A 26896-nucleotide genomic window follows, 5' to 3' on the forward strand; every position below is an offset into this window, starting at 1 on the left:
TTCTGGAAGCACATGACGCTCCAGTGTAACCAAATCCATGGGGTCGATGATAATGCGGATAGGCTGGCAATAATCCGATCCGAGTTTTTCTTCCTTCAATGCTGGATTTCACCGGCTAGTATGCGATGGTCGTGTACCTACACCCGATATACCGTCCTTCTGTGATTCGAGATTGTCCGACCCCATGCATGCGCACCGGCTTCCAACAGAGAATAGACCATGTCCAATCGACCTCGCCAAGCCCGAACTGTCAATTCCAGGAACATGATATTGCATCAAGGCCGGCTCCAACCTGTATCACGACATCTACCATAGTGACATTGCCTAGCAAAGCGGCAAAATGCAACCCTGAAGCTTCTTTCATTAAGATAGGTCTGCGTTTTCAATAGCATCTCTTTGTATGAGTTCCCTTCCCAACTTAACGTTGCTGTAATTTGCTAGGCACTGAAAAGGTGTGTGACAAGCCGTACCAAATCCTTGTGCTCCGTTCGGAACATTCGTCTCAGAGACCAATTTTCTAGCCAGGATGGTCTGTCTCAGTTGAAGAAGACCGTGATGTGCTCCGCACCTCGTTCCTTAGCACATTCGAACCAGCCTCAAGCCATCCTCCCATGGCTAGAGTTGCTCGGCTTTTGGACTAACGATGTACCTGTACACAGAGAATATTACCAGCCTTGTCCGCAGCATGCGTGGCCCCGATGCTGAGCCCAAGCGCGTGATGATCCGTACTAGCAACGCGCGCGGCCAGAACATACATGATGCTATTGTAGCCCAACACCCCGGATAAGAATTTGGTAATGGCACTTGCGGAGGAGGTACACCGGGCTACTTTGGAGACGATGCACGCGCTGAAGATGAATGAGGAGGCGATTACGGATGAAATCAGAGGCATGATGGCGTTCTGCGGCCAGAGATGACTTACTAGCGAGTACGGGGAATGGGCGGCCTTGCTTGACCACCTGCTCGCTGTCGATGGCGATGAGCAGCATCTGGATGTATGCTCGGAGTGTCTCGTTCGGGGACGACATATTGTAGTCTTGCTGATGTTTTGGTTGTAGTGTAATGTGAGCATGTTAGGTTCGTGGGGAATGTTGAAATTCATATAAACAATCGTGCCTCAGAAATAGTCAGGGGAAGGTGAATGTGAACGACGGTCAACGGAATTTTTGGTCTTCAACGCTGTAGAATCAAGCGAAGTCCCGCTCCACGGCATGCCTTCACCTACTCATTGGACGTCTTACTGAGTGAATGAATTATTTTTGGTGGTCATGTTTGCTTATCTGCGTTCACGCCCCGCCTGACCTCCAAGGCATCGTAGTACCAGCACTTGCTCCGCTTGAGCACGCGATTAGCGATTTCCGTTGTTTAGGTGCTTCATAATATCTATGGCATAGGATACGCAGTCGCCCTCTGAAAACTAGTCAAGGCTGAAATGATCTTTGTTCATTGACACGTTTACCCAACTTGAATGTGTTGCTGACACAATTTCACATATGAAGTTCTGCCGCACGAGACTGGGATGAAATGCACCCGACGGCCCCATGAGAAATACAAGGCATCTTCTCGCGCAGCTAGAACCATTCCTAAATTTCTAACATATCTCAAAATGGGAACATGAATCATGTCTACATTTCCTATATCCCGCTTACACACGTACTCGGTCCAGTCTTCTACGACACCGAAGTCCTCCTAGACTCCGCTCGCTGACGCATGCTTCTTCGCTGTCTGCGTCGTGGACTGCGACCAGAACCGATCTATGCGCACTGGTGCCGCTATCAACATACGAAAGCTCATGGTAGTTTCAAACAGCCTTGCTCCTAGCGTTCCTGCCACGCTTTCCACGGCAGCGTCCTAGCGTATGCGCGGCTTCCAAGCCAGCGTGGGTCGCACCCATCGTGCTTTCCATCCATGTGCATCATCTCAAAGACAAGAAGTCTTGAATGACTGCGAACGTTCATTCTGCCATGCAGTCTTCCATCAGGCATCCCGTCTGCTGAGCTGACGTTCCTACGGGATGGGATAGCCGTCGTTTACCCACCTCTACACTGGAGACAACCAACTCATCTCCAGCGCAGTTCTATCTTCCTAATGTGAGCCACGTCTCGAATTATACCCGCAACAGCACTATCCACTTTTCACTTCTTCCCCTCGCACAAGAAAGATATTCCAGGAGACTCTTTCCTCAAGCACCGCACTAGCCAGATCGCATTCTCACACGAGCCAACATGATACACTAGCCTAGCCCATGCAGATCATACACACAGACCCGCGCGCACGACAGAAAGCAGAAGGTACGATGGCGCGCTAGCGACGGATCGAGTAGGTACGTACCTGGTCTACGCGGTATGCTTTCGGCGAAGCATTACCTGTTGTACTCGCGTGTATGCCTCTTGGCGGATTGCTGAAAATTTGCTGCTGTAGCGAGATTGTGACCTGAGTATTATGCGGCGGGCTAGCATTGCAAGAGGACAGACCTCGGCTCAGTTACCTACGAAGAAGGCAGGTACTTACCTCTTGTGTGGTCCTCAGTACAGCACTTTGCGCATCCGGATGGCGGCTCTGTTTTCGTGCATGACTCTTGGCCGGGAGCCGCAACTTTCATTGCAGTGAGATTACACTGTTGGTCTTGTGCTATGTTCTAGCGCTGGACTGGCCCTTATCGAAGGTACTCTAGACTCTCGGTCGAGTTGCCTACTACTCGTCGCGCTCTGATAGGACTCGCGAAAAGATGTGAGCGGTAGTGCTCGTCCTAGCTGTGTACTAGGCACGTAGTCTTTGATACACTTTGATAGGTATGCTCCGGCGAGCAGGTGGTCGTAGCAGCGGCTCAGCAGCGCACTCTCCATAACTCTTAGCTTCAAATGTACATCGAAAAAATTTGCCGTTAGCGAAATTGCCCAGCAAGAAGTATTCGCTGGTGGTGTTGTGCGGTGAGCTAGTGTTTGTGCGAATATGCATCTCTCGGGCGAAGCGTGCGCAGACACGTGTTTGTCTTCGGGAAAAGAAGCAATACTTTCAAAACGGTATATTGTGCGACAGGCGCTGCTGCGCGGCACAGCATACGCATATTGGCGAAACTCTCGGCTGGAGCATCTTCACTTTTCCTCCTCTTCTTTGCACTGTGGGACGAGAAGCGAGACCCGGCTGCGGCGCGTACTCTTTTCGCTGGGACAATGACCAGCAGCCGTATGGGGACAAGCGCACTGTGGGGTAAGGGCGGATATGCAGGGCAGGGCGAAGATGGTGGTGTGTGGAGCTGCACGAAAGCGTTGCGTGCATGTGAGAGCGATAAGCTTCTTCGATCTCGTAGGCCGGGCTGCGTCCTCAGCTGCAGCGTCATGTGTTGCTTCTAGTCTGACATCCGCGACAGCCCGCGAGGTGTAGTCGGGCACTTGTAGACTATCGGCGGTTGGGCGTAGGCTGGCGCCCAAAAGGAGACGAGGGTGCTTTTCGGTTTGTAAGGACGATAGCGGATTAGCTGGGGCGTGGGGGAGCATCTTCAGCCCTGCGCGCTGAATCGCGGAGACACAGCACGTCCAATCGGCATCGACGCCAGATCGCAGCCGTTTGGGAAAGATGCCGCATGCCGCAGGATCCAAGCCGCAGCAAGCAGCCCGGGGGTCGCCGTGAACAGCAGGCGCGTCGAGGGCAGCGCAACGTGGACGTTTCAGCGCCAGGGAGTCATCTCAGGGTGTGGTGCTTGGATCAAGCGGGTGCCTGGGCTGCTGGCCCGCCGTGTCACGGCGCACCGAGAGCGAGGGATGGCGGTGCTGTGTGTCTGCTGTCTGACCGGTCGGCCCACGCGATGCTTTTGGTGGCATTCTTTATCAGCGGGCGCGCCCCCGAGGCCCTGAAGTCATCGGTCGTCGCCCTTATCGCCGCGCCCCCGGAACCCACCACGCATCTATACCGTAGTCTACCCCAACATCTCCAGCTTTGTCTGCCAGCCTCGCATCTTCACGTTCGCTGCTGTCCTTCTGTGCACTCTCGCAATATACTGCACCGCTGCTCAGGCACGGCGGGTCTCGGCGAGCCAGGCACCTGCAGCTCCATGTTAACTCGACACTGTACCCTTCTTGCGTTCGCCCAATCCCGCTCCAGGCATAACGTAACAGCTTCGGCCTGGTAGCCCACCAACGTCACGCCCGACCCCAACCCTGGCGAGGCCGATCCAGCGCCTGTCAAAATCTCCGCCATGATGGTGCCAAGGTCCTACCCTTTTCTTCTCCAGTCGCCGTCGAAGCAGCATCCCAAACAAGAGAAGATGGGAGCGCGATCTCCGCCGCCAACAGCTTCATACTATAAACCGATGCGCGTCAGGACCGTAGAAATGGAGGACCGCGCCCGCAGCCCGGAGCCCCAGCGAGCTTCGTCTCAAGCTCCCATGCACTCGAAGCCTGTCGTAATCCCGCCGCGTACGCCTACCCGGCCAGGCACTGCGAGCGCAACCCAGTCTGTCAAGGTCAGAGGCCACAACGCCGGCAGGCCACAGCGCGCGCACAAGAACCACAACCCCGATGCGATTCCTCCAGCCGTGGCTGCCCTCCTGGCCGTCACCGCGATTCCCAAGATGCCCCCGCGCCGCCGCAAGGGGTCCGCCATGGATAGGCGGATATCCATGGACGAGCTCATCCAGGAGTGGAAGCAAGACGACTCAGAGCTGCCCGCATCATTAGTCGGCTCGCCGCTGGATTTGCTCCTGGGACGCGTGGACGAATCGGAGGAGGAGTATGGCAGCCTCGTGAGCGAGGAGCAAGAGAAGGATTGCGCAGTGTCTGTGACAGACCGGTCAATATCGAGCGACTCTTTGTACACGACACCACCGTCGTTGGACACAAGCGCGCCGTCTTTTGCTTCACATTGGGACGAGTTGAGCACACCAGATCCCTATCAGAGATCATTACCAGACCGCCGCGGGAAGGCCGTATCATCGCCACCAGCCGAGGATTGCGTGTTGGACCACCCGTTACTACACTTTACACCCGACGACTGCGATGAGATTGCAAAGTTCGACATCCCAGATCCGGTCACCCCGTCTCCTGCCTCCTCTGAGAGGTTCAGGTCGTTCAAGTCCAACCTCACTGCTTCACTACAAGCTCTAAAGTCCGCGGCCAAATCATTCTCCAACTTCACAGCTCCAAGCATTCCGCCAGACGACATGCTTACGAGGTCATTATTATCACCGAAATTCACCAGCGAGATGCGCCCCAAACACATCCAAGGGTTGCCTTCACCAGAACTTCGCCGCTACTTGAACCCACCGCCCGCACCCGTTTCGCCGACCGAACTATCGATGCAGCTCTATGACGCGCTCGCGATGAACGTCGACGAAGACCCCTCCGCACCCATGATCCAGATGCAGACCTACGAACGACGTAACCGCTCACGCGGCCGGAGAAAGGCCGCCGAAGCCCCGGATGCCAGCCGAGCGCAATCCGAACATCCCACCGTTCGCCAGCGCGAACCCAGAGAAAACTGCGACTTCCTCCGCGTCATCGTCCTCGAGATGAACATGCGACGCGTCGGCAAGCTCGACTCCAAGGCCGTGGGCAAAGCACGCATCTGGCTCCCACCGAGGAAAATTGGCGCTAGCAAGGCACCTTCCATTCAGAGCCCCGCGAGCCGTGTGCCGGACAGATGGGTGTCTGTTCTCGCCGACGAAGTGTAGCGCAAGAGTTGGGCAGACATGCAGCTGAAGCGAGCCGTTGGCAAGTGGCCAAATATCCGCGGGCACGACATCACTGCGGGATAGGAACCTTGGTCGCGTGGGAGCCGCAGCATCAACGTCACCTAGCGCCATCCCTGGGGGCGATCCTCGGACAACTTTACCGGTCTCTCGGCCCTGGCCAATCAGAGCCGCGCTGCTTATAACGCCCCATTCGGACTAGGTCGGCGAAGGAGACGAAGAAGATCGGCCACGCGCCTGGATAGTCCCGTCGGAAAGCGCGACGGCGCGACAGCGCCTCACTTCAGATCAGCTCCACGCACACCGGAGCCACAGCGGCAGCAGGGTAACAATCCAGCCACGCGCTTTCCGACGCCGCCACACGGGCGATAATAAGTGTCGCAAACCCGGCCTCGTTCCTGCAGACGCCAGCGCGGCTGTGCCTCCGGTAGCCACTCACAGCTCGGCCGAGTCGCGACGGGCTCCACGCAATCGCATCAGCCAACGCGCCTGCGGGAGCCGCCTAAAGTGTATCCGCCGCTCCGGGTGCACTTCTGATCGTCTGTGTGCGCACTACACTGTTCTAGAAGGTGGATACGAGGGGTTTTTTCTCTCTCTCTCGGAATGAAGCAAGAAGGAGGTGGAGTATGTACCACCTTGATTTACCAGGGGCAATGGCTTGGCGGAGGGGACGACTACGGGGAGAAGAGCGAGGCGAGGGGAGTCGGTGAGGAGGAGAATTTTCGGAAACGCAAGTGTCGGTCAAGCGCTGATCGGTATTTTTTCCGTCGCTACGCAACGACGAATTTTTTTTTTTACCCTTATGTTTGGAATTCTGAGCGTCATGGCATGGGAGGAGTCATACCTGCATGCCTTCGCATATTGCATGCGCCTGTGAATATTAGCAGCTTAGCGAGCGAGCGTCGCACTTGGATATTGGACTGGGATGGGATCTGCATTATTCGGCGTTGACACATAGATGGGCGAGTGTTCGTCCCCTTGCTTTTCATTACACATAGAGTGGGAAGAGGACGAGAGGGAGGGAATGTGCGCTCAACACTCCGCGCTGCGAGGGCAAGACGTCAAACAAATACAAAGCACAAAAACAATTTATACATCACATACAACACTTCCACCACATTACTGTACTGTACATTATTGCATTTGGTGTATCAACACCTCGCAGCAGTTGACAAGGCATCAAAGATGTGTATGGCAGAGCATAAATTACATTCCACCACGCACAGTCCTCGCCTCCTATTCTAATCACTCGCCTACTCCCACACTATCGCCGTTTAGAGTACCACCTTAGATCTAGTACGCTAGCATACACATATGTATGCATAGCACCTTTCACAGTGCCACGCGCGAAGACCATACGTGGATCTAATATGTGTACCGAACCCCAGGCCCAACTCTACTATGCCTTCTTCAGTCTCCGCACCATTATCATACTACCATCAACATGATCCGCTGCTCCCATCGTCTGTTCCGAGTGTTCTCCGCTAGATACCCGGAAGACGCAAACGTTGGCGCTCGCACTGGACCTATGGACTGAGCCCAGTGCAGCGGCGAAAAGACGGGTTCTCGGCTGGAGATGTATCTACCTAGCTGGTCATGGGGAGCAAGGGTTTGGTGTGATGTCCAAGTGCAGCGCCGGCGAGAGTAGCCGGCGTGATGGCTGCGCGTCCCAATCATCGTAGAGTGGGATGTAGGCGACTCGCAGTGTTGCGAGGGCCCGAGAAAGTATAGATCTGCTCGGGCGCACTCGCTTTCTGCGCCTCTTTCCGCACGCGGCACTGCAATCTTTAGCCTGGACGAGGAGGTCAAAGGCAAAATTGATGGATGTCTTGGCCGCGTAGTCGCGGTGCTGATTCGCTTAGTTGCCTGTGTGATGCACTCCCAGGGGCACGCGATCGAATGCACTGCAATTCTTAGCCCCAACGAGAAGACTGCGGGCGGGAGGGGCGTGGAATGAATTTATTAGCTGGTAGGGAATCGTAGTATTGTAGCTTTTGCTGCGCGGTGCAGTGGAGTGTATGGATACTGCGTTGCTCACCTAGTAGACTCAAGTTACGAGGGGAACGGACATAGGGAACATCAATCACTTCGACGAATGCTACTGGCATGTTCATACCCCGACGTAACGTGGTATCACGCTCGTTTTTGTAAATATTGTGCATTTGAGAGTGCGTAGGCTTTTCAGCTGCTGTTGCTTATCAATCTGAAGAAATCAATAGACGTAGAATCGCAACCTTTGAACGCTGACGAAGCATGCTGTGTGGGTGGCCTGACTGCAATGGCGGGCCCATGTGCATTGGATGGCGCAAATTTGGAGGTTTGACCCGGTCTATTTACTGTAAGAGTCTTGCCCGCGCTTGGGGAAAAGAATTGCAATTGGAATAGGTATATATTTATTCGTCTCAAGCTGTGCGATGACAGAGGGATGGAGTAAAACTCCGAGATATTTGAGCTCCGCAGAAGAAACACTTGAACTTCTTCATGCAGTCTAGCGTGTGCGTATTCGGCTTGAAGGGAAGACTGTCAGGAGAAGAGGGCGCGCGGATGCTTGCCGGCCGGAGCTGTTTCGAGGGCCGCGGCATGCTGCACTTGAAAGGTCTGGAAGTATTCGTGGCGGTGTACCACCAACTGATCGCCTTCTAGAGCGTTGAAGATGCACAGCTACAGCTCTCAGCATAGCTAGGAGTGATAAACTATGCAAAGAAGAGGCGAAGGACGTCATTTTCAACCTTTCAAGGTGCTGGTACGGACGCGTTATGTAAGCGACCCGCATAACTCATGTACAATGATGAGACAGTTCAAGATGAGTTTGTATTGTCGATTCATTTCATCGACAGGCTGTAAATATTATCGTAGAGAAGCCCCTGTACTAAGAAAACAGAACATATACACGCCGGTAGGCTCTACTGACCCGCCGTCACAGACACCAAGATATTCTCCCCGCCCTCCTTCACCGCATGCACCACAACATCCCCCCCGAATGGCCGCTCCCCATCCTCATCATACTCATCGTACTCCACAAAATCCTCTTTCCCAACGTTCTCGTCCAGCAGCACCTTCAGCGCCCGTTCTCTGGCCTCACCCTTATCCGCATACGTCCCTTCAACGACCGCATACCGCTCCGTTCCGGACCTATCGTCGCCATACTCCACCAGGGTTTGAACAACATGATAAAGCGGCTGTAACACCCTGCCTTGATCACCCGCCTTCAATCCTGCTAGGTTCGGCACCGTGTCGATCCCAACTTTGAACACCTCTCCCGACGGCGCTTCAGCATAGACCATTACGCCCTCACCATACTTCCATTTCTCGGGGTCGCTCTTGACTTCATAGATTTTGAAAAAGTCTGTGTCATAGCCCTCTTGTGGGAGCAAGGCTTTGGCCTCGGCTTTCGCCGCGGGGAGAGAGGTGAGTGTTGCGGGGAGGGTGGTCGTGGAGGTTAGACCTGACGGATTGCGAGGATCGAGGACGGTTCGTTTGACGACGTAGAGGGTGGAATCATCTGGGGTTGGGTCTGCGTTGTGCATGGTGAGTTGTGGTGTTGGTGGTGGGTAAGTGGCGGGACCTCTACAACTAGGCCGGCTTATCAAATAAGTAGTCAGATAAAGTGCAAACGAGAGACTGCAGAGGGAAATTCAGCGTGATATGGGGGTTTCTAGAGTACTCGAATGCTGCAGAGGGCATCAAATGACTGATCAAAGAGATCACGCGACGACCCAGTCATTCTATCGCGGCGAGGCGACGGTCGCAACTTCAGATGGGAGATCAGCCCATAGTCCTTCACATGTTAGTCTGCACGTCAGTTTACTGTGGCTGTCTTCACGTTGCTTTGCCTGAGCCCAAATTCCTCGTTTTGGTGTACTGATCGGCTGATCGGGATATTCCTAAACTAGTGTAGCACTTGAGGAAGTGTACGGTAGAGTGGGGTAAGCTATCGAATCGGACCGATCGGAATGCACAGTGCTGAAGCGCTTTTCGAAGCTGACGGGATCAGGTAGGTACTTAGCGTAAGGGTCTTGATCGACAGTCGAGGTCTGGTGACTTCGTTTGAACTCATCCGCACTGGTGGTACTACAATCGTTCGACAGAGGCTGAAGCATCATATTGACGAGCGTGATGGAGCGCTCAAAACGAAAACAGCCCAAGTCCAGAAACGATTACAATGCATCATTCTCATCGCAAACTTCCGAGTTGACAGCGACATGCGCAAGATAGTGATGAATCCGAGGGCCAAAAACAACACTGAGCCTCTCGCGCCGTCAAGCCGCCATGAACTTTTCTACGGCGCCATTGATCTACTACAAAAAGACACTGAATCCGTACTTTACGGCTTCGAAGACATCTTCCCGTTCCAATCCTCCGAGTCCAACAGGCTGATAACATTTTTCACCGATCCAAATCTGCAGAATCCTTTATGCGCACCTTGGTTCGATGTGGAGATCATATCTGATCGAGCGCCGATTGACCCTGTTATAGGCCCTGCGGAAGGATACCACATGTGCGTCAATCAGCAAAACGGCATAAGCTGGCATCAAGCTCGGACTGGGAATACACGCTTGCTTGTTCGATTTTCTGTGCCCAGGGAGGGATGCCAGAAGGTTGCCACGAAGCTTTTCTACTGTATCATTAGGGAGTCGCCTGATGGGATAGATGAGGATCTATTGTGGACGCCATAGCATGGGGATTCCGAAAGGCGAGCTCGAGGAATTCTTGATGAAACAAGCTTTCAAGAAGATGCGCCTTTGACGAATACACGACAGGCAGATCCAGAAAGAGTACGGAAAAAATTGATGAGATGTAGCGGGTTCTTGAGCGACATCATTATTCGCATCAGGAGTTCCTATTCATCTCGAGCCACATCGTCCTGTAGAATATGTAACATACTTGCAATGAAAGCTTCTATTGATCATCCTGTTTTTAATTTCCTAGATAGATCAATGGTCACTGTTACTTCCCTTACAACTTCACGTCCGGTGCAATATCATACAGTGTAAAGTTGGGGGCTACGATTTCCGGTCTACGAGACAGTAGCACTACGAACGCATTATATGTTCCACAGCTTAAATGAATTGATGTTTCATACAATGAGCGAAGATGTGCTACTTGAGCAACTAAAAGACCAATTCGCTAATCCCAATTGTCCCTCAGCTGACCCACAACTCTCTTAACTTCCCTCGCCGAATGTTCAAGTTCAAGCTTCTCACTAGGCGCCAAAGATATTGGCAGAGTGCGCTCGATGCCATTCCTACCAATAACGGCGGGCATGCTCAAGGAGCATCCGTGCTCCGGTTGCACATGACTAACGGGATATATCTGTCGCCGGTCCAGAAGAATGGACGTGCAGATCACAGATATGACAGAAGCTATACCGAAGGTGATAGCGCCCTTCTCCTCTATAATGCACTCTCCCTCATGCTTGCACTGTTGCACGACCTTCTCCTTGCTGATACCATCCGGACCTACTAGCTCATCGATCGGGACGCCACCAACCTCTACGAGTGACCAGGGGACGAACTGGGATCCTCCGTGCTCGCCGACTACCATGGCGTCGATCGAGCTCGCTGCAACCTATAGAGACGTTAGCAATGCTTTTGAGTCTCGAGGATAGCATTTATGGCTTACTCCAACTTGTTCAGCCAGCATCCCTCGGAGTCGGACGGAGTCCAGCAATGTCCCAGTGCCAATCACCTGGGCAGGCGGAAGACCGGAGACCTCATAGGCCAAGCTCGTCAATATATCGACCGGATGCGTCACTATAAGCAAGATCGCATTCTTTTTGAAGGGCCTCATTGCCCCAATGATGCTGCGTAGGGTTGCTGTGCTCCGATACAGGTGATTCAAGTTCGTCTCTCCGATCCCTCTTTTGGCTGCGGCCGCGATGACGATAATGTCAGCTTGGGAAGCTTCTCGAAATGTTGCAGCTTGGACATGGGCTCCGTTCTGTTCTTTAAAGGATGAATTGTTAAGGTCCTTGACCTGGCCGTCTCGATGGGATTGTCGTTTATCGACAAGCATTATGTTCGTGCAGACATTGTGAAGGATCATTGCGTAAGCTGCTGCGCCGCCCACCTCTCCCACACCTACAATTGCCACTGTCGAAGTCATGGAGGATACGATGCTCGGAAAATAGCTGATGTTCTAAGGTAGATTGGAACTCGTCCCAAGACGTCTTGTATATGGTACATTCAGGCGCGTTCGCATTCAGCTTACGGAGGGACTAGAGTATTCTAGATACGTTAGCCAGAACACCATGATGCGAGCGCGTGTTAGAACCATGGTGTGATGTGACCGCCGTTATGGATGCCTTTACCTGACAGATCTAGTCTACATAGGGCGACATATCGATTTTGTGTCATACTTATCGAACGTGTGGTAGAATCAGATGCTAGACGACAGTCAGCGGCTCGAAAAGATCACCAGAGGGCTTTGGACCCTGAGTGGCCTCGACGCGCTAGCTGGATCACATAGTGGCGTCACAGCACATTGCGATTTGTGGCATGATAAATAGCTGGCCCAATTAAAATGCATAAACTAACTGATCCCAGATCATTCCACGATTTAGGGTCAGTCGGATGTGGTACGATGCCGCATTCGCGCAGTTGCCTGATCTGGCTCGAGGATTGTGACATCGTTCCAGAATCCTCATCGTACAAAGTAGGCAACCTCGTACCTGAAACATTCCGAAAGCCGATCGAACGTTGCATCAACACCAAGGCCAGTCTACATTCATTTCACATCGCATCTTCATAAAATGCCAAGCAACGAGACTCACCCGAAACCATCAAATGACAATGATCTTTTGGTCCGCGACTTTGCCGACGTAAAACGTAGCGATGTAGGCGTCGTCGGTGGTAAAAATGCTTCTCTTGGAGAAATGATAGGTGCTTTGAAGATCGAGGGAGTGGCCGTTCCCCCTGGATTTGCGACTACAGCGCAATGCTACTGGAACTTCGTCACTTTCAACACAATTCACGAAAAGTTGAACAATCTGATTCTAGATTGGCAGTCAGGAAAGACGGATCTCGCGGAGACGGGCAAATGCGCCCGAAACCTGTTTCTCAGAGGAGACTGGCCAAATGAAGCCAAGGACGCCATTCTCACCGCCTACCGTCGACTTTCGATGACAGTCGGAGTCGAAGATCTTGCTGTCGCTGTACGATCCAGTGCTACAGCAGAAGATCTTCCAGACTCGAGCTTTGCTGGGCAACAGGAGACCTTCTTGAATGTCTCGGGTGAGCTTGCGTTGCTGAATGCCTGCCGAAGGTGTTATGCTTCCCTGTTCACTGACAGAGCGATATCCTACCGGCAAACAAGAGGTTTTGACCACATGAAAGTCGCCTTGTCGGTGGGCATTCAGCACATGGTCCGATCTGATCTTAGTGGTTCCGGAGTCATGTTCTCCATCGACACTGAGAGTGGATGCGACAAGATCGTCCTGATCAATGCGGCCTGGGGCCTCGGAGAGAACATTGTCCAAGGTGCTGTCAATCCTGACGAGTATCAAGTCTTCAAGCCCTTGCTCTACCACGCTGGCGTCGTTCCAATCATCGAGAAAAGGCTTGGGGCAAAAGAAAAGAAGATGATCTACAGCACGGGCGATTCTTACACAAGAAACGTCCCGACCTCGAAAGCGGAACGGTCGCTTTTTGTGCTCAAGGACTTCGAAATACTGCAGCTCGCTCGCTGGGCATGTTTAATCGAACGTCACTACGGTTGTCCAATGGACATAGAATGGGCCAAGGACGGTATCAATGACCAACTCTTCATCGTACAAGCTCGACCCGAGACTGTGCATTCTGCCCGAAAAGTGGGAACATTTAAGGAGTACAAGATCACTGCGAAAGGCAAGACTCTGACCACAGGCTGCTCAATTGGAGACGCAGCTATAGCAGGTCGCGTGTGCATGATTGAGTCTCCCAAAGATATCGGCGCATTCATCGAGGGATCGATTCTGGTGACCGAAACCACAGATCCTGACTGGGTTCCCATCATGGCAAAAGCAAAGGCTATCGTGACGGACCATGGAGGCCGGACATCCCACGCTGCTATTGTCAGTAGAGAACTTGGGATCACTGCAATAGTCGGCACGGGCAATGCCACGTATGTCTTACACAGTGGCCAGGACGTTACCATTTCCTGCGCAGAAGGTGAGACAGGATATGTCTACGAAGGGATAGCCAACATTGTCTCGAAGAGCATCGACGTGTCTAAGCTTCCATGTACAACTACAAAGGTCATGCTGAACCTAGCGGACCCAAGCGCAGCAAGCCGCTGGTGGCAACTGCCGTGCGATGGCATAGGTTTGGCGCGGATGGAATTCGTAGTGAGCAATCACATTCGCATCCATCCGATGGCGCTTGTGCACAATGAACTGATCACAGACAAAGCTGTGGAGCGACAAATAAACACGCTCACTGTGGGCTACAAAGACAAGTCGCAGTACTTCGTGGATAAATTAGCACTCGGACTCGCCCGCCTCTGCGCCCTGGCATATCCAAAGCCAGCAATCATTCGGCTGTCTGACTTCAAAACCAACGAATATGCAAATCTTATTGGCGGTTCCCACTTTGAGCCCAAGGAAGAGAACCCAATGATTGGCTGGCGTGGGGCTTCTCGGTACTATTCTGAATACAAGGACGGTTTTGCTCTGGAGTGCAAGGCTATTAAGCAACTGCGAAAGGAGATGGGGTTCAAAAACGCTGTGGTGATGGTTCCATTCTGCCGTACCGTTGGCGAAGCCATCAAGGTGCAGAACGAGATGATGAAGAATGGGCTTAAACGCGGGGAGGATGGCCTGGAGATCTACGTGATGTGCGAAATTCCATCGAATGTGATACTGGCGCACGAATTCGCGAAGCATTTCGATGGCTTCTCGATAGGATCTAATGACCTGACACAGCTTACGCTTGGTATTGATCGGGACTCAGGAGAGCTCGCATCCATGTTCTCCGAACAGGATGAAGCGGTTAAGTGGATGATTGCAAAGGCTATATCGAGAGCACGCAAAGCCGGACGCAAAATTGGACTCTGCGGAGAGGCACCCAGCAACGATCCGACGTTTGCGACCTTCCTTGTGGAGTGTGGGATTGATTCCATATCCGTTAGTCCTAGCAGCTTCCTTGCGGTGAAGCGTAACGTTGCGAAAGCGGAGGAGGAGAGCGAGCATGCATTTACAACAGTTTCTCGAACGTCATCTGAGTAGGAACTAAACGCAACCATATTGGCCAATTAGACAATCGTACTTGAGTACATCATTCGCAATCATTTGACCGTGCAGGAGTTGTAACACAACCTAGGTATAGACCCCATATCTCAATCTAGGAAAACGCATCGCAATTGAAACCTCTATAGGCTTTGCTTGGTTCTACTTTGCCAAATATTGTGTGATCGACATCTTTGTCGTTGGCGAAGACAAGCTCCAACCCATCCAGATCATTAACGCGAATACCAACAGGTTGTCTAATTGACAGCGAGAGCGGAGCGGTTCCAATATTCAGAGAGTGGTCGCAGCGCATTAAGCGAGTATGTACTAAAGAAGCACTGCAAGACCTAAAGGTCAGTAGAGAACGAGTAGAAACACTTGAAGTGAGATAGAGCTTACACGCGAATGTCGCCTGTAGGCAGGTCTGGTCAAATTGCTAGAGGAACAAAAGGTTCAATTACTGTCTGCCAAAAGTCAGCAAAACTAAGGCCATCACCCCGTAGGAATCCCGGTTCAAAGAACCTAATTGAATAGCTTTTTTTCATGATTGGGCTTCGATCCGGCGTCACGATTTTTCAATTTAGGGACTTAGGGGCAAACTAAGGCAGTAGTTTCTACCACCGCGCCATTAGACTCTCGAGGGGCTGGTTTCAGGATGTGAAGATTGCGACTTCTGAAAATTATGTAGACGGTAGATATTGTATGTTATGAAGTTGAGCAGCTGCGGCGGACTAGCGCGAGTGAAAAGTGAAGGCAGGTTGTCACTAGGCAACGTCGTGGTACGAACAAATGAGGCAGCAGCGACCGTGCAAACAATCAACAAAACGGAGCATTTGCAATTAATTGATATAAGAGTAGCTCAAGCTTGAAAATGTTCGTCTTTATCAACGGTCCATCCTGGAGTCACGATCGAGGCAGCAACCGCCACAAGCATCACCCGCACTATCCGAACCTAGGCTCACTCCCCTCCCAAGATCTCCCCGGCCGCCCTCTCCCCGGACCTGATCGCTCCATCCATATATCCCGGCCAATAGTCACTTGCCTCCGTCCCCGCCCAATGTATCTCCCCATCCGCGTTTTTCAAGGCAGCACCATACTTCGCATACGTCCCCGTCCCAGCCAGCGCCGTTGGACCCCCGCGGGAGTACTCCTCTTTATCCCACCGAAAAATTACCCACTCATCGACATCAGCCGCTTGCGCGCCGAAATACCGAATGTAGTCTTGCTTGACGAGCGATTGGATTTCGGCCTCGGTGGCTTTATCGAGGGCTTTCATTGTGTCCGCTTGTATGAAGCCCATGATTGCTCCGTATGAGCCTGCGGCGTCAGAGTCGTCATACGTAGCACGAATGGTGTCGGATGTGCTGATGATCTGGCCTGTGAGTCCGCCGTTGCGCCAAAATGACGTTCTGTAAATTGCGTTTGCCTTCCCGATGGAGCCTAGAAACATGCGGTTCATGAGTTGTCGGCGCTTTGTAGACACAGGGGGCGAGTATGTGATGCGTGCGGCGAGAGGCGGCGACATGGCAACGACGACTTTGCTGGCGCGAATGGATTTCTTTGTGCCCTGGACAAAGTATTTACCTGAAGTCTGTCGTGAGATCGACTGGACGGGGTTGCCGAAGAGGATGTTGTCCCGGCCTATCTTGTCTGCGAGACGGTTGGGAAGGAGGCCAGTGCCGCCCGTGATGCGGCTCTCTTGGCCACCTCCGTCGACTGATATCAGCCTCTCGAATGTTCCAGGGGCAGTCTCGTTTCCGGCGCCAGCGATGTAGGCTAATGCATACAGATATGAGAGTTGGTCGGACCGTGCCGACCATATCGTCTCCACGGCTATCTCGAATACGTCTCTTCCATCTTGAGTTGTGACGATGCTGTGGGCTGCGTCCCGAAGCGTCGTTGAGTCCAATCGGGCAGCGTCTGGATGGTTCCAAGGATTTTCGACATCAATCGTTGCAGCGAGGCTGTCGAATTCAAAGATAAGTGTACCGATCTCAGTCGAGGTCAAGTTGTCCAAAGGAGGGATAACACTTGTACTGGGAAACTTCACTCTGCGATTGCCAAAGTACGCCAAATTATTGCCCGAATTATACTCCTTGAATGTCTCGAGGCCCAGTTCTGCTGCTAGCGCAAGTACCTTGTCTTGAGTTGGCCCAACAAAAGCAGCGCCCAGCTCCGTCACTCCTCCATTCTTTAGCTGTTTGTTCAGTACGCGGCCTCCAACGCGGTCTCTGGCTTCGAATATCCTGACGGTCTTGCCGGCGTCGAGTAGCTTTCTTGCCGCAGATAGACCGGATAAACCAGCTCCCACCACCGCGACATCAACTTCCGGGAGACTGGGGTACGCGCCCGATATCTGCAGTAAAAAGAAGGACAAGCTCAAAAAATCTATGCGCAGCATCTTGAGACGACGTCAATTCAATTTACAAAGAAACCGGGGAACTGTTGTGGGAAATACTAGAAAGCGAGACCGACATTGACTTTGTGTTTTCCAAGATGACAAGTGCAGAGTTCCACGGCAGTACCCAGCATCTTAGCGTATTGCCATGATAAATAGTGTGCTGACGACACTTGCAAGCCTATTACTGAATACAGGACATGAGGAAGAAAAAGAAGTAAACACGTGCAGATGCAGCCAATACTGTGGTTGCATCGCGGATAGCTCAACAGGCTAGACCTAATAAGGGTCTGGTCACACCTACGGGACATTTGCTTATTCACATGAACCATATCGCGTACGAGTATAGTTCCTAGCTGATTATGTGGAGCTCAGTGCCTTGGCGGTCCGCTTCGGGCGTTGTGTCAGCTCAAGCCTTCATCAGTACTTGGCCTTACTTTCAATGAACCAGTAACCGGCCACAAGATCTAATTAGTCGATTGCCATGCTGTCTCGGTAAAACTTTGCCGCCAATACCAAAGTAGTTCCGGCTGCAGCAACATGAATAAAGTCCAAGGGAGAGAATGTAAAAGTATGCTTTACATGACGACAGCTAACTGAGATCTCGAAGCTGAAGTGAGACCACACTTTCGGACTTCTAGACACCTGTTCGAATTTTTGTATCCCACTTCTAAACAGGAAGTGGTAGAGAGAGTACCTGAGCGGGGTATGCTTACCCGGTTAAATGCGTCGTGTTATCAAGCCTATTGCATCAATCAGGAACAGTCGACGCCACTCGCCGCAAGGCTGACGCGTGCCTGACCCCAGAGTTTGTAAGCTTTTGTGACTTCCTGCCTTACAGTCGACGTAAGTAATACTCGGCTTGATTCTGTCCGACCGGATTTCTCAACGCCAGCACGTGAAACACGCCCGCACCCACGATTACATACCCTCACCATTAACATCTATAATCGGCTTGTCACGACTGTGAACCAGCTAATCTCCTGGATCATACGCATGAATATACCAATTCTTCAACCACGAGCTCGAACAGAACATCCCATGCTCATGCAAGAGTTTGGCGCCTTACACACCACATACCCGAACTCGAAGGAGTCGTTGCCACTTTGACACTAGCGTGAGTTGATCGTGTACGACCTCGGGGACTTCGTAGCCTCGCTGTCGTGTTATACAACGTTGCACTGCAATCTTCGCCCGAAAATCCGTCCTGTAGCCCATGCAAATTAATTTGTCTATGAGTTTCAGGGAGTATATTCATTCCAATAAAATTAGTATAGTTTGAACACCAGACAACGAGTCTGAAGTCATAACGTTTCTGCCTAAAGATGTCCTACTTTAGTACATCGTCAAGACACCGAAATGAGCTCCGCGCATCCACCGAATCCTCGAAGCCCACACACTTCCAGCAACTCAAGAGCATATCAGGATCATATATCCTCTTGATCCTTAACAATTCTCCATAATTACCGTCCCAAAACTCCCTTTGCCACTCGTTCGTCCATGGAAATGCTTCATTGAAGTATGTCCCGCTGCTCGGTGCCAGCTTCTCCGCCTTCTCGACGAACGAAGCAGACTTCTTCAGCGCCATGCGGGTCTGCTCTAGAGTGCTGTTCCACGGCAACGTGATCGCGCCATATCCTAGATGCCATAAAGAAGCTCGCCATGCTGGGTTTGCTGAGGTCGTGTTATGTGGATCGTCAACCAGGAACGGGGTTGATACGGGGATATAAGGAAGCAGGCCGTTCTGAACAATGTCAGCGAGGAAAAAAGTGAGGTTTGTCCTGCCTTCGGCCGTCTCGAACAAGGTCGTGGGAATTAGTCTTGTTGCGAGGATGCGAGTCTGCCCTACTGGCGCGATGTTGGGGATGAGGTACTTCTTGTAGAACGAGTACCAACTCGGAAGCATCTCGATGATGGCTGTTCCTTTCTGTGACTTGACGAACTCTGTGATCGGTCGCATGGAGTTTTCCGCTTCTTCGAGCGAGAGCAGTGGGGTGACGTGAATGAGCTTCGTAGTCATGAACTGAATGTGTCCGCCCCACCCCTCCCTTCCCCATCGCAGGGACTCGTTGACGCAAATCTCGAGGAAGGGCATGACATTCGACTTGTCGGCAGCGGTTGGGAAGCTCATGCTCGCTACTGCCAGCGGAACGGACTTGCTTTCAACTCTGTGTGTTGCCTCGAGTACAACACCAAATGTACCTCCACCTCCCCCGCGTAATGCCCAGAACACATCTTTATTTTGGCACTTGTTTGCTATGCGAACATGTCCGTCCGGAGTGACGATCTTGAACTGCACCACGCGGTCGACACCAAGGCCGAACACTGGACTCAACACAGAGTGGCCGCCACCTTGGAGCCACCCGCCAGACATTGCGATTGTAGATGCGTATGGACCCAGAACAGTCACCCCTTCGGCATCTGCGAAAGTGTACGCCTCATCTGCTATTACGCCAGCTCCGAATGTCATAGCATCAACGGCTTCTCCAGAGTCGCAGCCTTGCGGAACGAAATAGTGGTCGTGAGACATGTTCTGCAAGCCCCTCATCCACAGCGCAAGCGTCCCCTTGATGCTGCTGCGCGAGTTATAGTCGTGCCCGGTCGCCTTTATGGAGAGCTTAGTCCCAGTCCGGCGCGAGAATAAAAATGCGGCTTGGGCGTCCTCAGCCGAAGAGACAGTGATGTAGTAACTCGATACGCTCCCTTGGTTGCACGATACATTTTTGTAGGCTAGTGCGTTCGACGGATTGGTGCTGTCGAGCAGGCATTGGTCGGTGGTGTTTGACATGCACATCTCATCCTGGGAGTTTGCAAAGCCTGCGTACCGTTCGATACGCAAGTCCATGGAAGTATAGTTTTTTTGTAGTCGCTCGCATTCTGCTGCATCCATTTGGTGCGGTGAGCCCTCGTAGAAGGAGAAGCATGGTGATGCTAAGGGTTTGGCTTCGAATAGCTTGCCGCCAACGCTTTGGTTCAGCGATGACCAGTCATCTTGAACCTGTGCGAACGATTTGGTCGAAAGCAAGATCAAGAAGAAAGTGGATCGTAGAGCCATTGCGGTCCAAAGGTGATTATGAGGCTTTCTGCGTTGAAAATATATCACAAATGAGCCGTGGGATCATATAATGGATGATGCTAATGATGATTATAGTGATTCTGAACGCGGATCTGTGCTTACTCTTGCTGATTGATGGATAAGCGAAAGTCTTAGACTGATACGTCTTCAGGATCGGCACAGGCTTCTATTGCAAGCACAACCCCCGATTTCAGTCAACTCATCAAGTCTACGGTAGAATTTAGCTCACGGTGTGGCTATGGAACCACAGCGCTCAACAATACCTCTTAAAGCGTTCGAACAGGGCTCTCTCCATAGAATGCTCTTTCCGCCCCCCCGACAATTTCAACACATCGCTATAAGTAAATGCCTGGACTGTTACGAGGCCGATAGACAAGTCGATCAAAGCGAGCTTCGTAATGCACCACATTGGAGCAACACAAGCAGTCGATCTCATCCTCCTCACTCGACTCCTAGCGGTTGTCTCTACAATATACACATACTGGCCAACCGTCCCTCGTTTGTGCACGCTTTCAGCATGTCAGCCTATCACGCCCGACCGCAGCCTGCGCGTGGACGATCTCCCCTATCGCTTTTGTATGGTACTTCTTCACTGTCGTAGTACAAGCGAGAGCAGCGTCAAACAACCGATATGCTTCTCCCTGCGCAAGTGCTCGTGCATGTGGGGCATTGCACTGCAATTCTAGCACCCTCGAGGAGACCTTTCGTGGACGACGAGACAAGGAAAGCAGCGAAGCGGCACAAACCCACACCCCCAACCAAAGAAACAACGTACGCAAACCAAGAAAGCTCATACATTTTGCCCACTACTTATAACGCCTCAAATGCTATACGATGCAGTACATCCCCTCTACTCCTCCGCCTCGCCCTTCTCCGCCTTCTTCTCGTTCCACGCCTGCTCCGCCTTATCCACCTTTTTCGCATCCCCTCCGACAGAGGCTTCCCACTCCCTCCACCGCCTAAACACCTGCTCCGCCCTCCTCTTCTTCATATCCGCCCGTCCCATTCTCTCAAACAAATCCCTCACATTCTCCACGCCGCCATGGCTAATCTCTAGACTAGCATACACATCCCAAATATCCCACTTCTTGGGCCACGCCGCGACGAGACCTTCGAAGATGGTGCGTCCGCGCTCGGCATCGCCGTGCTTAAATTCCAGCGCTGCGAACTTCTGCGTGAGGTAGCGGTGCTGTGGCGCGGGTACGCTCTGAGTTGCGCGTGAGAGAAGAGCCCGTGCACGAGCGGGCGATGAAGGTGTGAGGGTGGTCAGGAGGAATGTGGCGTATGAGAGCCACAGGGCGGGGTCGGGCGTGAAGGACTTGTTCTTCGTCATCGACTGGTAAAGGTTGTCTGCTTTCTGTTTGACTGTTAGTATGCGGCACAAGGGACGAGAGAGGGACTGGGTAAAACTTACGTCGAGCTTGCCGGAGGAGATGTAGATCTTGATCATGCGCTCATGGATTTCACGTGAGTCGTTGTTTTGGCAGGCCTCCTTGAAGGTCTGGTCGATGAGGTCATCGGAGCCGAAGTCGTTCTCCAAATGGAGAAGGGCGGTCCAAACGTCTAGTCTCTCCTTCTCTTCGCGGGGGTTCATCGTAGCAAGGGCACGACGGGCGATTTGCCGGGCCTTTTCGATCTCGTTGAGCTCGCGTTGGAAAACCATGTAGCGGACCCAGAGCTCGGCATTGTTGGGTTGGCCAAGGAGAAGTCGCTCGTAGTCAGCTACAGACTGGGGCCCGAAAGCGTCGAGGTCGCCTGTGCGGTCTTCCTTGATGGTTGCTTTCTTGTGTCGTCTCTTTTTCTTCGATGCACCGTCGTCGGAGTCATCGTCGGAAGCTACTTTCGTGTCATCAGCATCGAGGGTGGCACCAGTCCAATCAAAACCGGTGGTGCTTAGGCCTGCAGTGGGCTTCGTAAAGACACCCCCATCATTATCGTCGGAGTCGGAATCCATGTTGGCGTCGAGCTCCTCGTTGCTGTTGGCGCTCTTCACGCTCCGCATGTCCTCATCCTCATCCTCATCCTCGTCTTCGTCCGCGTCTTCGTCCGGTGACTCAGCCTCCACATCAGAGACATCAGAAGCGTCCTCCATATCCTCGTCATCATTGTCTTTCTTGCCCGCGATATCCGAGTACTTCAAGCTGAACGTAACCTTCCTCAGTTTGGGGTTGACCGTCAGAACCTTGGCTTTGACCGCGTCACCCTCCTTGTACAGCTCCTTAACTTTGCCTTTCTCAATGCCCTTGTCGGCCATCTTGGAAACATGGCACAGCCCACTAACATTGCGCGACTTGTCGACGACAAGGAAGACACCGTACTCTGCAACGTGTCGTACGGTTGCAGTGACGATCTGGCCCTTCTCTATGTCCTGGAAGCCGAGAGGTGCAATATAGTCGCCCTCGATGACAGATTTCTTCAAACTCATGAGCGGGTTCCTCTGCTGGTCGTCATTTGCCGTGATTTTTCCTTTGACCATCTGATCGACTTGGAACTTCTCACGCCAGTCTTTCACATACTCATCGCTGAGATGGCCCACCGCAACCATGGCGTCAACACCAGGGCCGAGGCGAACGTAGATGGCCTTTTCGTCGACTCTCTTGACAAATCCTCGAACGACCTGGCCGACCTTGAGATCTTTCCGGGAAGTAATCTCGGCATCCTTGACCGGCAGAGAGGAACTGAGGACTTTGGATGGGCGTGCAGATAGGCTGATCTTCTTGTTGGCTGGGTCCACATGTGTAACACATACACGGATGACGTCGCCTACTTTGAACTCGGAAGGCTTGGCTTGATCATAGTCATCTGCTAGTTGTTCTAGAAAGATTGGTCCTGCGACGTTCTCGTTGATCTGGACAACGATATGTGAGTCATGAAGCTTCGTAACACGAGCCGGTAGTACTAGGCCAGCCTTCAAGTCCCTCAGTGTAAGCGATTTTACTGAGTCGCTGGACACAGCAGTGAAGTCCAGACGGTTTTTGCTGACATCGATATCTTTGACACGCACTCGGAGGGCTGAGCCGATGGGGAAGTTCTCCTCGACATCTCCAAGCAAGTTGAGATCTTCTGTAAGGTCGAAGAAATCAATTCGGCCACGAATAGTAGCTGAGATGTTGACCCAGACGGAACGATCGTTGTGATTGTTTACGAAAGCGACGAATGAATCTCCTTTCGAAATTTTGTCCAGGGTCAACAAGTCGGTCTCGATGTTGATGTGGTCTCTTGTCGTCAGCTCATAGATGCTGTTCTTGCCTTGACGGTGGCTTATGGGAAGGAAACGATAGTTCTTTGCATCATGCATGCCGACCGTGGTGACTTGAATGGTCTGCCCAGTTTGGAATTGCAGATGCGGATGTTTCTTGTCAACGATCTCATCCCAGGTCTTAAACAGCTCCGAAATGTGGATGCGACCATCGACGTTATCGGCAATTCTGACGTTGATCTGAGTAGGCTTCGGCGAACGGACGCGCACAGCGAGCTTGGTACCGAATCCAATATCCGCGGTGGACTTGATGTGTTCATCGACAGGGTTGACTGCAACTATAGCTGACGATGCTAGCTGTTTCTTGGGCTCCTCCGACTCGGCTGGCTTCAGAGAGAGCCATAGTCGCTTCTTGTCCAAATCCACGTGAGTGACACGGGCGGTAATGGACTGATCCTGACGCAGTCCGAAAGCTGGCTTTGACAGCATGTCTTCCAACAGGGATGACTTGAATATGGGACCGCTGACACCACCAGCGAATTCAACGAACACCTTGTCAGGGTCAATAGCGCGGATGAAGCCATGCACGGTCGAGCCAGCTTTAACATCATCAATCTTCGTGATGAGTTTCTTTGCCTGCGCATCTTTTCGAAGACTGGGCTTGTTTGTGAGAACCACAGTCCTTGACTTGCGGTGCTTTTGAAGGACGATGAGATCATCGAGTGGTCCCCCAACACGGACGCGCGCCATCGTCGACTGGTCCTTCTTCTCCGAGCCGTCGGTGAGGTGACCAATTCTAAGCGTACCTTTGACGCCACCTTCCAACTCCACGATAACAGAGTCGGCGCCCTTCTCCTCGACGATGCCTTTGACAATATCGCCGATTGCTAGCTCGTTAAACTTGGTTTCCTTGTCTGCGTTAACGGCCGCAGGGTCTTTGCACGAGACTACGACGCGGTGCTCTTCGGGTTTGACGGATAGGACGCGGACGTTGACCACCTGACCCCTGGTAAAATGTCGCGTAGCGTCTGCGATGTACGCTTCGCTCATCTCAGCGGCGGGAAGCCAGGCTCGCAGGCTACCATAGAAGTGGACCAGTGCTCCCGCAGGTTTGACATTGACCAGTGTTCCAGGACCAGTAGCACCAACAGAGAGTTGAGAGTAGTTTGACCATGGCTCAACATCAGAGTTCACAAGGGATTTCTTCAGAGTAAGTCGTACTTGATGCTTCTGAACGTCCACGTATAGCACACGGGCAGTGACAGGCGCGTTTTCGCGGAATTTGCGCTCGGGATGCTGGAGTTTCGTATCGGCCAAGTGAATCTCAGAAACCGCTGCGTTGATTCCGTCCGCTAGATGCACCAGGAGGGCAGTAGACCCATCCCTGTCTGCGAACAGCTTCTGGACCTTGCCCTTGACTACCTGTCCCACCTTAATCTCGTCGATGCGAAGGAAGGGCTGTGAAAGGACTTTTTCTTCGAGGGAAAGTCGGTACATCCCATCGAAAGCACTGAAGCCAATGACACGGGCCTTGTGTGTTGACGCCAACTGGAAAGGACCAGAACCCTCCATCGGCATCTCAACTCTTTCATCCGCAAGCCTGTTCAAGGGAGCAAAACCAGCGACATCGCGAGGGCCAAGGGCAAAGAAAACTCCAAGCATAGGAACGACCTTGGTGACCTTTGCGTCCTCGACAATAGAAGACAAAGGAACGACGTCCAGGGGAGACTTCCGCTCTTTCGCTTTTCCAGTCATGCGAGTGGTCAAGGAGAGGATGTGATCGATGAGCGAGACTCCGACCCTTTTCACATCATCTTCATCCTCCGCTGTGAAGATAATTCTGGCCTTTATCTTCATTCCTGTGTTGTACTTCTCGGTGAGATCGGTTGCCTTCTCGGCGGCTCCAGAATGGATGGTGTCGGCGGTTGCATCGATTAGACCCATCACCTTACCAGTAAGAGTGTTGGGCGATGTTTCAGTGATGAGGAACTCGACCGCAGTTCCGGGGAGGAAGACGTCGATCGTGGGCGCAACCGTAAGCGTGTGTCCTTTCTTCAGATTCCCCGCTTGGGCGTGATCCGCCAGGAGCTTGACGATCCTGCCGTCAGCATTAACACCGGATACCAGACACAAGAACACAGCGCCCTCCTGAATCTTGGCATGGTCGATTGACGCGCCCAACTCTTTCTTGCCCAGGAAGCCCTTCAAATTCTTCTCATCTATACCCAAATCCATAACCAAGCCGTGGTCTTCGTTGCTGATGACAGACGCCTGGACCATAAGATTCTCCACCAGGCTCGATTTCGAAATGCCTCGATTCACAGCGTGGGGGTGGATGGACAGCTCCAGCTTGCGCTTCGCTGTGAATTCGCCAGGAGCAGCGTCCTCGGAAAGAGAGGTCACACGTGCACGTAGGTACTGCCCAACGGTGAACATGGTCCTCAAGTCCACATCCTCAGAATCGTCCTCGTCGTCCTCGACCTCTTCCAGCTCTTCGTTCTCCTTGAGAAGCTTCTCTATCCTATCATCGAGCTTGTCGGAGATTGCGGTGATGGGCACGTATCCTACGAGACCGTTGGGGAGAGCGAGAGCGATGTCCTGTGCGGTAACGTCGATGATCTGTCCCAGAACAAGAGTGCCGATTGCGAGGTTCTGCACATATTAGCCTGCGCCATGCGATTGCTCGGCCTGAACACACCTTGAAAGTCAAGCCCTCGGCCCTGATCTTATGGACCTCTTCCTCCTCGCCAAGCGCATTCTTGTTTTTCTTCGCTCTACGCTTCTTGGATTTCGTTGGCGCATCCTCGTCGCCGCTTCCCATGTCTTCATCCTCGTCGCTCATCCCATCGTCCCCACCACGCTTCTTCCCTCCGGCCTGCTCGAAAAGCACATCCTGGTTGGCCTTGATCTGGATTTGCTTGTGCTCCAGCGGTGTCAAGACGCTGGCGCCTCCACGGGGGAACGACTTTTCCTCGTCCTTGAAGATGCTGTTCTGCGTGGAAATGTCGGGCTTCGCTTTCGCGGGCGGCGGCTGGTCTGCGGCGTCGGATTTGCGCTGGCGTTTTGCAGATCGATCCTGCGGGGCGCTCCTCTCCTTCTTCGCGGGAGCTGTGCCCTGGTCTGCTTTGCGTTTGATTGCGCCCATTGCGGGTGTCGCGTGTGTGGACAATGCACCTCGACGCACCTCGAACTTTTCGCCAGTCGAACTTTCCTCTCAGAAAAAAGAGTGGGGCGGTGGTCCGGTTTTTCCGCCGCCCGAAGACGGACACGGCAGGCGCGGGGCCACTTAACGCGCCAAACCTGGGCAGTCGCGACCACGCGCGTGAGGACCGGCC

General features: G+C 52.6%; 10 protein-coding genes across 10 annotated transcripts; 3 read left to right on the forward strand and 7 right to left on the reverse strand.

Moving 5' to 3' along the window:
- Positions 1–4384: 4384 nt before the first annotated feature.
- On the forward strand, positions 4385–5668 carry CC84DRAFT_1188882 (uncharacterized protein; the record flags this gene model as incomplete). The annotated part of the gene is made up of 1 exon (XM_018181017.1): positions 4385–5668. The coding sequence occupies one exon, from the start codon at positions 4385–4387 to the stop codon at positions 5666–5668; it is 1284 nt and encodes a 427-aa protein (XP_018033151.1).
- A 2392-nt stretch (positions 5669–8060) lies between these two features.
- Positions 8061–8722, reverse strand: CC84DRAFT_1166598 (uncharacterized protein). The gene is made up of 3 exons (XM_018179001.1): positions 8610–8722; positions 8330–8444; positions 8061–8282 (listed from the first exon to the last, which is right to left on the reverse strand). Exons 2-3 carry the CDS (start codon positions 8406–8408, stop codon positions 8089–8091), a joined length of 273 nt encoding a protein of 90 aa, XP_018033152.1. The 5' UTR covers positions 8409–8444; positions 8610–8722; the 3' UTR covers positions 8061–8088.
- Positions 8169–9565, reverse strand: CC84DRAFT_1166599 (uncharacterized protein). Its single transcript, XM_018179002.1, has 2 exons — positions 8610–9565; positions 8169–8444 (listed from the first exon to the last, which is right to left on the reverse strand). Exons 1-2 carry the CDS (start codon positions 9211–9213, stop codon positions 8419–8421), a joined length of 630 nt encoding a protein of 209 aa, XP_018033153.1. The 5' UTR covers positions 9214–9565; the 3' UTR covers positions 8169–8418.
- A 74-nt stretch (positions 9566–9639) lies between these two features.
- CC84DRAFT_1178377 (uncharacterized protein) lies at positions 9640–10362 on the forward strand (the record flags this gene model as incomplete). Its single annotated transcript, XM_018180337.1, has 2 exons — positions 9640–9680; positions 9714–10362. The coding sequence occupies 2 exons, from the start codon at positions 9640–9642 to the stop codon at positions 10360–10362; spliced, it is 690 nt and encodes a 229-aa protein (XP_018033154.1).
- A 451-nt stretch (positions 10363–10813) lies between these two features.
- CC84DRAFT_1250711 (L-lactate/malate dehydrogenase) lies at positions 10814–12135 on the reverse strand (the record flags this gene model as incomplete). Its single annotated transcript, XM_018184311.1, has 2 exons — positions 11309–12135; positions 10814–11254 (listed from the first exon to the last, which is right to left on the reverse strand). Exons 1-2 carry the CDS (start codon positions 11789–11791, stop codon positions 10814–10816), a joined length of 924 nt encoding a protein of 307 aa, XP_018033155.1. The 5' UTR covers positions 11792–12135.
- Positions 11958–15269, forward strand: CC84DRAFT_916692 (phosphoenolpyruvate synthase). Its single transcript, XM_018187888.1, has 3 exons — positions 11958–11963; positions 12010–14982; positions 15038–15269. The coding sequence occupies exon 2, from the start codon at positions 12438–12440 to the stop codon at positions 14886–14888; it is 2451 nt and encodes an 816-aa protein (XP_018033156.1). The 5' UTR covers positions 11958–11963; positions 12010–12437; the 3' UTR covers positions 14889–14982; positions 15038–15269.
- Positions 14891–15607, reverse strand: CC84DRAFT_1166602 (uncharacterized protein). Its single transcript, XM_018179003.1, has 2 exons — positions 15038–15607; positions 14891–14982 (listed from the first exon to the last, which is right to left on the reverse strand). The coding sequence occupies exons 1-2, from the start codon at positions 15199–15201 to the stop codon at positions 14979–14981; spliced, it is 168 nt and encodes a 55-aa protein (XP_018033157.1). The 5' UTR covers positions 15202–15607; the 3' UTR covers positions 14891–14978.
- Positions 15608–15831: 224 nt separating this feature from the next.
- On the reverse strand, positions 15832–17618 carry CC84DRAFT_1197891 (amine oxidase; the record flags this gene model as incomplete). The annotated part of the gene is made up of 2 exons (XM_018181541.1): positions 15832–17224; positions 17587–17618. 2 exons carry the CDS (start codon positions 17616–17618, stop codon positions 15847–15849), a joined length of 1410 nt encoding a protein of 469 aa, XP_018033158.1. The 3' UTR covers positions 15832–15846.
- Positions 17619–18616: 998 nt separating this feature from the next.
- CC84DRAFT_1097680 (FAD-binding domain-containing protein) lies at positions 18617–20341 on the reverse strand (the record flags this gene model as incomplete). Its single annotated transcript, XM_018174728.1, has 1 exon — positions 18617–20341. The coding sequence occupies one exon, from the start codon at positions 20339–20341 to the stop codon at positions 18617–18619; it is 1725 nt and encodes a 574-aa protein (XP_018033159.1).
- A 746-nt stretch (positions 20342–21087) lies between these two features.
- On the reverse strand, positions 21088–26872 carry CC84DRAFT_916378 (rRNA biogenesis protein-like protein RRP5). The gene is made up of 3 exons (XM_018187887.1): positions 26260–26872; positions 21777–26213; positions 21088–21719 (listed from the first exon to the last, which is right to left on the reverse strand). The coding sequence occupies exons 1-3, from the start codon at positions 26704–26706 to the stop codon at positions 21213–21215; spliced, it is 5391 nt and encodes a 1796-aa protein (XP_018033160.1). The 5' UTR covers positions 26707–26872; the 3' UTR covers positions 21088–21212.
- Between the last annotated feature and the right edge of the window lie 24 nt (positions 26873–26896).

Source organism: Paraphaeosphaeria sporulosa (assembly GCF_001642045.1).
Source record: "Paraphaeosphaeria sporulosa strain AP3s5-JAC2a unplaced genomic scaffold CC84scaffold_8, whole genome shotgun sequence".
Lineage (NCBI taxonomy): Eukaryota > Fungi > Ascomycota > Dothideomycetes > Pleosporales > Didymosphaeriaceae > Paraphaeosphaeria > Paraphaeosphaeria sporulosa.

What these genes read in the sequence shown, in the direction of transcription:
- CC84DRAFT_1166598 (XM_018179001.1), bottom strand. Translation starts at nt 8,408, where the DNA reads ATGACGTCCTTCGCCTCTTCTTTGCATAGTTTATCACTCCTAGCTATG. An exon ending in AGCTGTGCATCTTCAACGCT is followed by an intron (nt 8,283 to 8,329) that starts CTAGAAGGCGAT and finishes ATACTTCCAGAC; the next exon opens with CTTTCAAGTGCAGCATGCCG.
- CC84DRAFT_1166599 (XM_018179002.1), bottom strand. Translation starts at nt 9,213, where the DNA reads ATGCACAACGCAGACCCAACCCCAGATGATTCCACCCTCTACGTCGTC. An exon ending in CGGGGAGAATATCTTGGTGT is followed by an intron (nt 8,445 to 8,609) that starts CTGTGACGGCGG and finishes CGGGTCGCTTAC; the next exon opens with ATAACGCGTCCGTACCAGCA.
- CC84DRAFT_916692 (XM_018187888.1), top strand. Translation starts at nt 12,438, where the DNA reads ATGCCAAGCAACGAGACTCACCCGAAACCATCAAATGACAATGATCTT.
- CC84DRAFT_1166602 (XM_018179003.1), bottom strand. Translation starts at nt 15,201, where the DNA reads ATGCGCTGCGACCACTCTCTGAATATTGGAACCGCTCCGCTCTCGCTG.
- CC84DRAFT_916378 (XM_018187887.1), bottom strand. Translation starts at nt 26,706, where the DNA reads ATGGGCGCAATCAAACGCAAAGCAGACCAGGGCACAGCTCCCGCGAAG. An exon ending in CCGAGGGCTTGACTTTCAAG is followed by an intron (nt 26,214 to 26,259) that starts GTGTGTTCAGGC and finishes TAATATGTGCAG; the next exon opens with AACCTCGCAATCGGCACTCT. An exon ending in TCTCCTCCGGCAAGCTCGAC is followed by an intron (nt 21,720 to 21,776) that starts GTAAGTTTTACC and finishes ACAGTCAAACAG; the next exon opens with AAAGCAGACAACCTTTACCA.